Source organism: Hyperolius riggenbachi, chromosome 1 (genome assembly GCF_040937935.1).
Source record: "Hyperolius riggenbachi isolate aHypRig1 chromosome 1, aHypRig1.pri, whole genome shotgun sequence".
Taxonomy (NCBI): Eukaryota; Metazoa; Chordata; class Amphibia; order Anura; family Hyperoliidae; genus Hyperolius; species Hyperolius riggenbachi.
Genome location: NC_090646.1, coordinates 335,111,345 through 335,124,265, shown reverse-complemented (window position 1 = coordinate 335,124,265; position 12,921 = coordinate 335,111,345). Strand labels below are relative to the sequence as shown.

Sequence of the window (12,921 nt, the reverse complement as noted above, 5' to 3'; positions counted from 1 at the left end):
CTCTCACCCAGCTCACTCCATCTTCCAGCGCATGCCTTCAGGAGTAAGATTCCGGTCAATCGCTACCAAAACCTCCAGACACAGGAACAGTTTTTTTCCTCAAGCGGTAGCCATACTTAATGCTGAACCACGTTAGAGCTGCTAGGACTGAAAGTAATCAGCACAGAACTAAACATGAACAATTCTCACATTGCTTACTGCCACTATACTTATAATGTCCTTAACTTGTAATATTCACACTGTCTGTCCTTGTATTGTTTTTTGTTTGTGTTTGTTAAGCAACTGCCAAGACAAATTCCTTGTAGGTGCAAACTTACTTGGCGAAAATAAATTGATTCTGATTCTGGATTCATACACTAGAGTGCCAAAGCAGCTACAAACTAATGCAGGAATGAAATGGGAGATATGATGGCACTGTGCAGCTTCTTCCAGTGTATGCGCCAGCCAGACATGGACTCCCTAAGCTGCCATTGAGGTAAATAGTGCTGGGGATGTAGAGACTGTTGTATAGCAGTGTATTCCAGTGGTTACTGCCCGCTCTCTTAAAAAGGTACCCAAACGGACACAACCTGTCAGGCTGGATTCACACTGTGCACATTGCATAAGGCACACGTGTGAACTGCAACGGAGACTGGACATAGACGTGAATTCAAATCCTGCAAGCAGAGAGTTAGGGCCCGTTCACACTGCATGCGTTTCCAGCCGCGTTTTGGAAACGCGTGCAGGTGGCCGATACGCACGACATCAGACATTGCATAGAGTGCAATGTCTGATGTTCACACTGCATGCGTTCCGGACCTGTGCGGTCCGGGAACGCATGCTGCACGCAGATTTTGCTAAAACGCGTGGCTGTCCCGTTCACTTTTCAGTGATGGGATCAGCCACGCAACGCACACAAACGCAGATGGCCGCACACAAACGCAGATGGCCATGCGTTCGTACGCGTTGCGTTCCGCACGCATGGCCATCCGCATTTGTGATCTGAACGGGCCCTAAAGATAACGCAATCTGTTACAAAACAGATGTGAACAGGTCCATTGAATTGTATGGGCAGCGAGTTGACATGCAGAAGTATTCTGCAATGCACAGTGATTAAAACTGCACTCGTATCAGTCAGGAACTCTAGTAATGATAAAAACAACTTGTAATAATTTGCATTGATTTGTACTAATGTAGGATGTTCGCTTCCTAAATGGTTTGCATGCATTTCACACTAGAGCCTTTCACCACGATGAAGTCTCTCCAGCTAAAGGGCCCTACTCTACCCACACCAGTCAGCGAAGCAAGCAAACATTTCATGCTCCCAAACTGGTCATTCACACTGAGGCCTGTCAGGTTCTACTACTCTAGGGAACACATGCATGCACAAAAATCAAGCCACGATCTCCAGGGAGTAACAAAATTAACTACACCATTATATTAATGGGCTCCACTGGCACAGGAGAGCTACAGCATGCAGCAAGACAACAATGGCTGCTAAAATATACCCATAAGCAAGGGAAGCTGTGCTCTTCGAATGGAGGGCTGATTAGTGTGGGTAGAGTAGGGCTCTTTTGCTGAAGAGGGAAAGCGAACATTTTGGAAGCAAACATCCATTAATACAGCCTTTCTCAACTTTTTTTTTATCCTGGAGGAACCCTGCAAATAACTTTTGGATCCCAAGGAACCCCTGCAAACAATTTTTTAATCTCAAGGAACTCCTGCATTTATTTTTCCGGAGGCATGATCTTTAAAAGTAGGTGAGGCTGTTAATTTCACTATTAACTCCTATTACACTGCAACTCATACTGTGCTCATTATTATTCTGAGCCCCAATTTAGTGCTTTTTACAGTACCCCCTATTATGTTCTCTATTATACTTACTCCACGATGGGAAAAAATGCCAAGGAACCCCAGTAGAGTCTTCAGGGAACCCTGGTTAAGAAAGTCACAACTGAATGTAAATAAGTGTGAATTTTGTGCCAGTAGATGATCATTACTAGAGTTACTGTTTTGTGAGTGTATGAGTGCAGAGGGTTAATTTTGTTTGTATGTAAATTGCCCACTCCCCTCAGCACCTCCTTTCCCATTTAAAGCAAACCGGAACTGAAGAAAACTCAAAACAAACATACACAGGTCATACATACCTCCCGTGTAGTCTACTCATCAGTCTCTTTCTCCTCTCCTGCATCTGGCTTATCCACCATGATCCATGAAATTCTCCATGCTCCATTTTGAAAATTACCATTACCCTATAAAAGCTTCCTGGTCAGCACACTGTTAAAGTGGATCCGAGATGAACTTTTACTCATTGCATAATTGTGTTCCTTTCCTATTGTTTATAGGGAACAAATACTTTTTTGTTTTAATACTCTAGTTCCCTATAAACTAAACAAGCCACGCCCACAGGTTTTCAGAGAGCCAAGGCACTCTCAGACAGTAGCAAGGGCTCATGGGAGCTCAGTCTGGGCAGGAGGAGGGGGAGGTATTACTAGCCAGAGATTTCAGAGGGGGGGGGGGGGGGTAGGTTTGTTTGCTTAAAGGAGAACTGTAGTGAGAGGTATATGGAGGCTGCCATATTTATTTCCTTTTAAGCAATACCAGTTGCCTGGCTATTCAGCTAATCCTCTGCCTCTAATACTTTCAGCCATAGGCCCTGAACAAGCATGCAGCAGATCAGGTGTTTCTGACAAATTTAGACAGATATGACAAGATTAGCTGCATGCTTGTTTCTGGTGTGATTCAGACACTTCTTTAGGCAAATAGACCATCAGGGCTGCCAGGCAACTGGGATTGCTTAAAAGGAAATAAATATGGCAGCCTCCATATCCCTCTCAGTACAGTTCTCCTTTAAGATGCAGATAAGCCTGCCTCTGTGTAATGTTTACAAACAACATGGCTGCTGTCATTGTATCACAGGAAGAAATAATCATATTCTATTAAAGCTGTTTGCAGCTAGGATTTGCTGTGTAAACTATCTAAACTTTAGATAAGATATATAGACAAGTTACTTGTTATAGTTAGTTTTTCATCTCGGATCCGCTTTAAACTGTAATATCACCCACATGAGCCATAGGGAAGCAGGGACATTACCTTGCTCATCAGTTGTCATTTCAGTTATAACTGACAGCAACTGATTTATCTCAGTTCTGACAAAATCTTGTCAGAACTGGAAGGAATCTTTGTAAGAAGAAAATGGTGAACTTTGAGGAACTGACTGCGAGGTAAGTATTTAATATTCATTTGCAGGTACATCATGTATTTTAAATAATTTTCCTCAGTTGAGGTTCCCTTAAATCTTGGGCGCTCCTTAGGATGAGCACAGCTTCCCTTGCTTATGTAAAAAGACCCTTAAAGGGAACTAAGCACCACTTTTTTTTTTGCACTTTGTCCTGGTTTTTAATAGCTATAAGAGCTGCCATGGTCCCCCCTCCCCTTCTAGCTAATCATTATCCAGGGGCAGGTGTGAAGATAGCATCTGTGGCTTCACCAAACTCTTTGAAGCACAGTCTCCAATCTTTTTTCTCCCAAACTAATGAAAGCTTTTATTTGCTAATGTGTGCAATTAAATTACAGCTGTCCTGAAATTACTGTGGTCTGGCAGGCCTCGGAAGCAGGATAATAAAGGCGTCTGCTAAACGTTTAAATGTAAAAAGAAGCGATAGTATTAAAGTTAGCCACATTGCTGGCATGCATGTTTAATGTGCTATTGAGATGATGTGGGTGCTAAAAAATGGTGCTTGGTTCACTCTAATGTACAGTGCATTCCCATATATAAGTAGGCTGTTTTGAAAGGATTACACTTTCAGGTATGCAAATTGTCTCTAGTGCATTCCAAGTATATTAACAACAGAACGGAAAACAAGTTTCAGTCTGCATCAGCAGAATTTATTTGTAAGCACACATTTATTTACACTGCTTAAAAGACAGAAAAGTAAAACATGTATTATAAAATACTATTTCTATATTTTCATAAATAAAAAATAAAAAAAAAATAAAGTTATTTTGTCCAGCTAACTTTTGGAATGTCATAATGTTCTGTAAGTGTATCCAGATGACGATTAAAGTCCTAAAGGAGTGAGAAAAAAAAAATCACAATGAATAAACTATTAAATGAATGTCTGTTTGTCAAACCAACTTTAAGTTTAATGTAGGATACGGTCACTAAAAATTTTAAACACACTGCAGTTTTATAGACCATGGTGGATCACTTTTAGGATAGCTGTACATCAGTGATACTTTATCAAAAATTCCATGCTCTACCTCCAGATCCTGAGTAATTCCTCCCAAGTGTTTTTTTACCAATCTGTAACAAGGACAGGTCAGCAAAAGTTAAAGCCACTAATTAGCAGCCCTTGCCATTCCAGCAACAGTAAAAGCCACTAATTAGCAGCCATCGCCATGCCAGTAACAGCCATATTATAAATCGCCAGCGCTGGCAATTTATGGGATGATTCTGAAAGCGCTGTTACAAGCTATCTCAGAGTGATTTCGGCTTAGAAAAGGGCTTTTCTAAGCGCTTTTGCAGATCAATTGTTTTTTCATTTCTTGACGTCAGTCAGGAAGTGAACTCTAACCTGGAAATGAATAAATACAATGTATTTATTCATCAAAGCGCTCAAGAAATTGCAATACAAAGCACTTTTTCAAGCGCTTTGCGATTTCCCTATACCTTCCATTGAGCCAAAACGCTAAGAAAATGGTACAGGTAGCGTATTTGCAATTAAAAAAAAAAACACAACAAAAGCTCAAATGTAAAAACTTTTATAGGAAATCATTGCACAAGCGCTTTTAGAGCGATTTGCAAAATAGTCAGCGCTTAAAAAAAATAAATCAGCAAACGCTCAGTGTGAGCAAGCCCTTAATTAGCAACCATCACCGTGTCACCACCAGTAACAGCCACCGATTACCAAAGCAGGCATTTTCAGCTTTACACTATTACTTCCAAAATTAAATCATGGCTCATTGATATAGTATTGAAAGTTACAGGTGTGTTGCTCAAAAGTTATGGTGTACTTCTCTTCAGGTCCCACTGAGTCTCTTAAAATTGCTGAAAGGCCCTAGGCCTAATTTTTAAGTGTATTCAGAATAATAACGTCTCTTCATACATTTCATTATTATTACCTTTTTTATATTTTACACATGTGATGTGTCATGGAGTGTTTGACATAATATCTGACTTGAAAGGGTGAAAACTACGGCTCTTAAAGGACAACTCAAGCAAGAGAAATATGACAGCCTCCATATACATTTCCTTTTAAGCAATACCAGTTGCCTGGCAGCCCTGGTGATCCTCTGCCTCTAATAATTTTACATATAGACCCTGAATAAGCATGCAGCAGATCAGGTCAGGTTTCTGACATGTCAGAACGAGGGGGATGTGTGCTTTTACTGTGCATAGGTATCTGCCTTTTTGGTTTAATGTCCCTTCTATGTGATCACCTCAAGTAAAAAACAGGAGTCAATAGTGAATGATCTGCCATGCTGGATCACTGTTGCCCAGCTGCTGTTATTTTATTCCAGTTCCTGTAGCAGATCCCACCACTTTGTCCTCACCTCTCCGTAGTACGGAACACACTGACCATCATCTGAACACAAAAGCACATACCGGATTTGAGGCTCAAGTAATAAGAACCTAGCTCACCCTGCAATCTCAACTGCCCCACGGTATACTAAACTATTTATAAATGGTTTTTGTTTTGTTTTTTTTACTGAAATAGTGGGAAATATGTGGGGTTGTGAAAATGCCCCGTCTTAATTTATCAAATGACCTTTAATTGAAGTATATGTGAGTGGCACAAAAATGAATGATAAAAACATTGCAATAGCTCAGCCTGGGTTCCCACTAAAATACACAATTCATTTTTAAGGGAACCAAGCACCATTTTTAGCACCCGGGCTTCTTAATGGCATATTAAAAAAGCATGCTAACAGTTTGGCTCATTAATAAAAAAAAATACTTCTATTTTACCTCTTCTTTTTACATTTAAAAGTTATGCAGAGGCTTTTATTACCCTCCTTCTGTGGACAACAGGGCCTGCCCCACCTCAGAAATAATGTAATTTTATTGCACACATTAACCACTTGCCGACTAGGGGTGATTTGCCTGATCTGTGCTGCGTGGGCTCTCCAGCCCGCAGCACAGATCAGTATTATGCCAGGGCGATCAGACTTCCCCCCCTTTTTCCCCACTAGGGGGATGTCCTGCCGGGGGGTCTGATCGCCGCCGGCCATCTGCGTTTTGCGGGGGGCTCCTCAAAGCCCCCCTCCACAGCCATTTCCGCCCTCTACCTCCTTACCTCCCTCCCTCCCTCTCCCCGTAATGCGCAGGACGGAGTTCCGTCCTGCGCATTGAAGGATAGGCTTCCGCCTATCAGATGCCGGCGATCCCCGGCCAATCAGAGGCCGGGGATCGCCGATCTGCCCTACGGCGCTGCTGCGCAGCAGCGCCGTATGATGTAAACAGCAGGGATTTCTTCCCCGCGTGTTTACATTTTGCCGGCGAGCCGCGATCGGCGGCTCTCCGGCTGTTCACGGAGACACCCTCCATGAACTGACATGGAAAGGCCGCTCGATCGAGCGGCCGTTTCCATGGTAACCCGCAGACGACCAGTTTACGCCAATCGGCGTTAGCTGGTCGTCAAGAGGTTAAAAGAGGGCAAACAAAAGCTTGCATCAGCAGGGGGTAGGAAGATATAACATTGCCCCTCAAAGAGTTTAGAAAAGTCACACATGCTATCTTCACCTGCCCCAGGATAAATAAGGGCAGCTAGAGGGGGAGGGGTGGACATGGCAGCTCTTACAGCTATCAAAAACCAGGACAGACTGCATAAAAAAAAAAAAAAAAAAAAAAAGATGCTCGATTCCTTTTTTTGCCTGACTCAACCCTAAACTGATCAAGACAAATTCTGGAAGCACTCATGATGATTGAACAGTATATTATGTACATTTTAAAATTATAAGTATTTCAAAATAAACGTTCACATTGATAAATCCTTTATACATACATACCTGCAGCTGTGAAATCATTCGTGCAGCGAAGCAGGGCTTTTCGGCGCCTGCCACACACCGTGTAGCGCCGAAGCGGCTATAGCAGTAATGCTACAGTCCGCATCCCAGGCATATGGTAATTATATCTCCCTCCGAGTTGAGACGACGACTCCGAGGGGGAATAGGATTTAACACCTGCCTGTATTTGTGCGGCAACAGGGTGGGCAGAAGAAGCCCCGTGCCGAAATGCCACATGCTCTTCTTGCAGGCTGAAGAATCTTTGGATTTTCTGGACTACATTTTCACACCTTACTTACCCACCCAGCAGCTGCAACCAGAGGGGGAGGAAGTAAGTTACACTGCAGTAGCATGCATATTTGGCACAAGAAAACTGGCACTCTGTCCAACACTGTGTTTAAGAACACCATTCACTTATACTGACTGATGTTAGGATTTTCCTTTTAGTTTAGTCGTGCCGCCTTAAACATTACTGATTCGGCCCTTCTTACCTCTACTCTTTGTTTGTGTGTCTTTGACGCCTTTTTCAAAATTCTTTCCATTTGCTGCAGAAATAAAATAAAGTTATAAAACACAGAACAGTGTAATAATCTTTTGAGTAGTTAACAGTAAATAAAAAACAAATCTAATGATAAAATCCCTTGTGTCCGATATTACTCCCGATCCATTCTGCGCTCGATTTCTCATAGAAGTGAATGGAAAAAGATAAGAAAAACGAGTGAAGATAAGAGAATCAAGCGCAGAATCGAGCAGAAAAAAGCAGTCGGGTTGGAAAATTGTACTATGTGTACCCAGCATTAGGGCCCGTTTCCACTACAATTGGATTCTGGATGCAAAAAAACTGACTCTAATTAATCCCTATAGGCCTGTTTCCACTGTGTATACAGATCCCTTACTACCTGGGGAGATCGGTTCTGAGGGTCTGAAGTACCCCCTGCACACCTAGACAAAACCACAAAACATCCAATCAGATTTGACTCACTTATGTCAATGGAAAAAATGTAAAAGGCTGTCATTCTCACAGTTATAAAGCCAAAGTCCCCAAACTTGGCACAGTTGCTCAATTGGTGAGGAGGTTAACAAATTCAGGGAAAGTGGGTGGAGAATAAAACAGCCAATCAAATTTCTGCCATTCATTTTCAATGGGAAACTATAAACTGCAGCCATTCTTACACTGTTAATGGCAGGGTTTTCAAACTTGGCACACTTGGTCACTGGGATTAATATTCAAGAAAGCGGGTGGAGCCTACAATCAAAACTCACCTATTGGATTTTCAAGGGTATTATTTAAATTACTGCCATGCTTACACTGTTAATGCCAGGGGCCCAGGGCCGGCCCTAGACTTTTTGCCGCCTGAGGCAAATTTTAAAAAAATCGCCGCCGCCGAGCTGGAGGGGTAGCGGGCAGGGCGGAGGTATTGGGCCTAGCGGCGGGGAGGGGGTCGGACCCCCCCCTCCCTCGCCTGGGTCCCTGTCCTCCGCTCCCCTCCAGCCTTAAATACATCAGAACTAGCGCAACTCGTAAGAGGTAGTGGGCGGGGAGAACTCACCTCTTCCTCGCTCGATCCAGCGTGCGCTCCACTGACGTCCCTTTCTGCAGCGCCGTCCATTTACAATACAGTGGGCGGCGTGCAGGAAGTGACGTCAGTGGAGCGCACGCTGGATCGAGCGAGGAAGAGGTGAGTCCTCCCCGCCCACTGCCTCTTACGAGTTGCGCTAGTTCTGATGTATTTAAGGCTGGAGGGGAGCGGAGGACGGGGACCCAGGCGAGGGAGGGGGGGTCCGACCCCCCTCCCCGCCGCTAGGCCCAATACCCCCGTCCTGCCCGCTACCCCTCCAGCTGGACGGCCGGCTCCCCGCACCCTCCGACGGGCGGATGCCGCCCCTAGAAATTTGCCGCCTGAGGCAAAAGTTTCACCCCGCCTCATGAGCGGGCCGGCCCTGCAGGGGCCTCAAACCTGGTAGTTGGTCACTGAGTGACTGAAGTTCAAATTGACTAAAGGGGGGTTGGGACCACAAACAGCCAATCAGATTTCTTTGCTTGATAAACCACTTACATTCTCACATTATTGATGCTAGGAACAAAGCTCACAAACTTGGCAATTCACTGACTGTGCATCAAGGTTATAAAAAGTGGGCGGAGACAAAAATAAATAAATAAATCGTTGGGGAAATGTACATTGTAGCCATTCTTACACGGTTAATGGCAGGGTTCTAAAACTTTGCACAGTTGGTCACTGGGTGACTGGGATTAATATTCATAAAAGTAGGTAAAGCCTACAACAATCCAATCAAACATTCTAATCAAAATTCATCTACTAATTTTCAAGGACAATATTTAAATTGTTGTCATTCTTAGATTGTTAATAGCAGAGGCCTCAAACCTGCTACAGTTGGTCATTGGGTGACTGAGGTTCAAATTCAGAAAAGGGTGTGGAGCCACAAACTGATTTGTTTCATTTCAAGGGGAAAATTTAAATTGATGCCAAGGACCCCAAAGCTCAAACTTGTTCATTGCGTGACTGTGTGTGAATGTTAGAAAAAGTGGGCATAAACACCACAATACCTACCCGGGCAATGCTGCTGTCCATTTTCTGCTCAGCACGCTCAGCCTTAACGTCATCATGCTTGAGGTCTCTAATCCACGCCATCATCTCTCAACGAATTAGTGCGCATACCTGATTTAGTGCTGCTGCACAGTATTTTCACCGTCTCTGCCTGTCCTCATCCCCCACCAGTGACGTCGTAGAATCTGCCCACTGCCGTCCCCGCTCCGGCAGCTAACCAGCCTAGCAGTATGGGCGAGCGCAGCTCGTCCATGACCGCCACGCTGGATTGCTCTGGCCCTAGTGGGCCGATTTTCACAATTTATTTTTTTTTAAACACGCAGCTAGCACTTTGCTGGCTGCGTGTTGGGGACGATCACTGCCGCTCGCCGACGATACCCACCGCGTAACAGGCCCCCCCCAGCCTAGCCAATTAGTGCCAGGCAACGCTGAGTGGTGGATCGGGACTCCCTCTGACGTCACAACGTCATCAAAAAATAGTGCTGCGCAGCAACCCTGGCGCAATCAATAGAACGCCAGGGTGGTTAAATACCAAGTTTATTGTAATAGATTTTTAGCACGAGGGGCAGAGAAAGCCCAGTGAATGAGGGCGGAGGGTAGCAGTGGCAAGATCTGTGATGTCACTGGCATACAGACATGCGTAGTGATGACCACTATTTTATTGCGTATGATAGCAGAGCTGTAAAACAGGCAGATGTGTGATGATGTAGCAGCTTTAGTTGTAATCGTAGCAGCACAACTTGTGTCGCAGCACAAGGTATTACAACACCGGATGTTCCGCTAGTATCTTCTAAAAATGTATCAGAATTTTCCACTCTGGCTTATAGACCAAAAGATTGAAAATTTTTGAAAATCCTACATTTGATCCTTCTATACAATTTTTTTTTTAAAAAAAGATAAAAACAAAAACAAACAGAAAAATTTAACATTTTGGTTGAGCCGTGTACTTCCACTTAGTCCAAACTTGCTCATAAGCCCATTTGTATGGGAATCCAACCATACACTTGACAAGCAGCTCCCATCCCCTCCCCATCTGAAATCTGCCTGGCCTCAGTACTGATGCAGTGGCAAGAGAGGGAATGTAAACAGGTTGGGGGATCTTGGCAGGAGTGGATACAAAAATATGTTATGGAACAAAAAAAGTTTGTAGCAGCCATGCAACCCAAATGTTTTCCATTCTCAGCACCTTCTGGTTCATTTCTGACAACTGCAACAGTGAAGGAGTAGACACCAAACAAAAGAATGAATGCCCTCCCCCAATCTAGAGGTGGGGAATATTAAATGGAAACAAACTGTTGGTGCCTCATATCTAAAAGTTCATTATGGATTTACACTTTCACATATATTTTACAAAATACTTGCAGGAAGACAGCTTACCCGCTTCTCCTGCATTTTTTCAAAGGCGATCTGAGCTGGTGTTCTTTTATCTAGAGCTGGCTTCTTCTTTTCCTCTTCATTTTTCATGCTGGTCATCATTTGTTCCATCATTTTGTTTTTATCTTTGTCCTTCTTTTTCTTTCTTTAAATTGAAATTAATTACAAAACAAAGAAATGTTACCCATTGTAATGCATAATTTCATAATTTTTTTTTTTTAAACACGCAGCTAGCACTTTGCTAGCTGCGTGTTGGGGACGATCACTGCCGCTCGCCGCCGATACCCACCGCGTAACAGATGGACCACTTCAGAAAGTCAAACTGAACAGACTTCCAAAGGTGCCCATACATCAGACAATGTATGGGCAGATTGACCAACAGACAGATCTCGCTTTGATCGAATCTAATCGGAGAGAGACATGCTCATACACCACAGGCCGATTTCCGATCAATTTCATGCTGAAATCGATCCAAAAATCGGCCTTGTGACACCGTCCCACAATGGTCAATGTGCCCAGTGTACTATACTTTACCTGTCTGTATCAGCCACATGTCCGCTGCTGCCTCTTGGATCTGTCCAGACACGTGACCCATGTAGTTGCCAAAGTACCATGGACGCGTGTGACATCACATACGCGCCCCTGTGGACGCAGGCAACCACGTGGGGCACGTGTATGGACGGAGCACAGCGCCCGGAGCTAGAGGCGGTCGTCTAATTTATGGCCACCTTTAGTTCACAAGAAAAAAAATAGTTTTCTATTTACCCATCTATGACTTGAAGTAGCAGCTGATAGATGTCATGGAGCATATGTCAAAAATAGGACACCCCAAAAATGAGGGTGCCAAATTTTTGCATCTTGCAGTGTTCAATAGTCCGTTTAGCAGTAACTGTATCCAGCGGTTTAAACACTGGGGGGAAAGGCAAGGGGGGGGGGGGGGGGGAGGGGGGTATATGAACCAAATCAGCTAATTTCAGCACAGCTCTGCGCCCATCATTTGGGGCACCGCTACAGGCGGCAATAAGAATTATAGCTATGGCGGCACCCACGATAGCCAAAGCTTAAATTATTAAACAAAAACCGTGGTAATTCAGCCGCCAGTGCCTGAATTAGGTGTGTCCCTAAATCTTCTAGTCTGTACAGCACTACAGTTCAGCCAGTGGGCGTTTGGATTATTGTAAAAACTTGTCAAATTTTACTTCGCATTTATAGAAAGCAATTGATGTGTTTTCTGTCCAATACTTACACATTATTATAAAAATCCTTGTTTACATTTTAGAAACAGCATTGATAATACAATATCAGTTGTTGTTTTACTTCCCATGCACATAAGTGTATTTGGAGCACGTACAGAAAATATGGCAGAACTAGACAGTGCCTGAGAATAGTATTGCCATTGTGAACACCGCTATGGGACTTGCGAAATACGGCATTAAATGTTCAGCCAAAGCTTACTTCTTCCCCGCACTGAGATCCCCGATCCCCTTTAGCTTCAGGGCCCCCTTCTGAGCGACCTCGTACTCTGCCATCTCGTCTCTTCCTCGCAACAGCTGACTGCAGTTAGCAGACTTCCGGTGTAATGTCGGACGTCACGGCCATGCGCAGTGTGTGTTCCCATCCCCTTTCATTGTGCACGCCCAGTATCTAGGGTAGTTCCGAAGTTGCTGCTGTTTTGACCATGCGCTTGATCGAATGGTGACAAATTCGCTCGCTGTACATACAGATACAGCATAACTCCCAACTGTCTCTCTTCGGGAGCCCTGTCCCTCTTTCCTCCTCATTTGTCCCTCTTTCAGGACTTTGTCCCTCTTTCTATGTAAATGTATCTATTTCTCTACTAAAAATGTGTTTGACTCTAAACTTTATTCCCATCCTTTAAATTGATATATTACCAATTTTAAAATGTTAATATGAGGGAAAATGAACCAGGATAGAGGGGACCAGTGTGGTTTGAATTATAAAGCAACATATTTTTTAATGACATCTTTATGGT

The 12,921-nt window shown here is 43.8% G+C and overlaps 1 protein-coding gene across 1 annotated transcript; it reads right to left on the bottom strand.

The window, feature by feature from the left end:
• Positions 1-3,841: 3,841 nt before the first annotated feature.
• Positions 3,842-12,508, bottom strand: FAM32A (family with sequence similarity 32 member A). Its single transcript, XM_068271211.1, has 4 exons — positions 12,384-12,508; positions 10,932-11,073; positions 7,479-7,532; positions 3,842-4,048 (listed from the first exon to the last, which is right to left on the bottom strand). The coding sequence occupies exons 1-4, from the start codon at positions 12,455-12,457 to the stop codon at positions 3,980-3,982; spliced, it is 339 nt and encodes a 112-aa protein (XP_068127312.1). The 5' UTR covers positions 12,458-12,508; the 3' UTR covers positions 3,842-3,979.
• Positions 12,509-12,921: the final 413 nt, after the last annotated feature.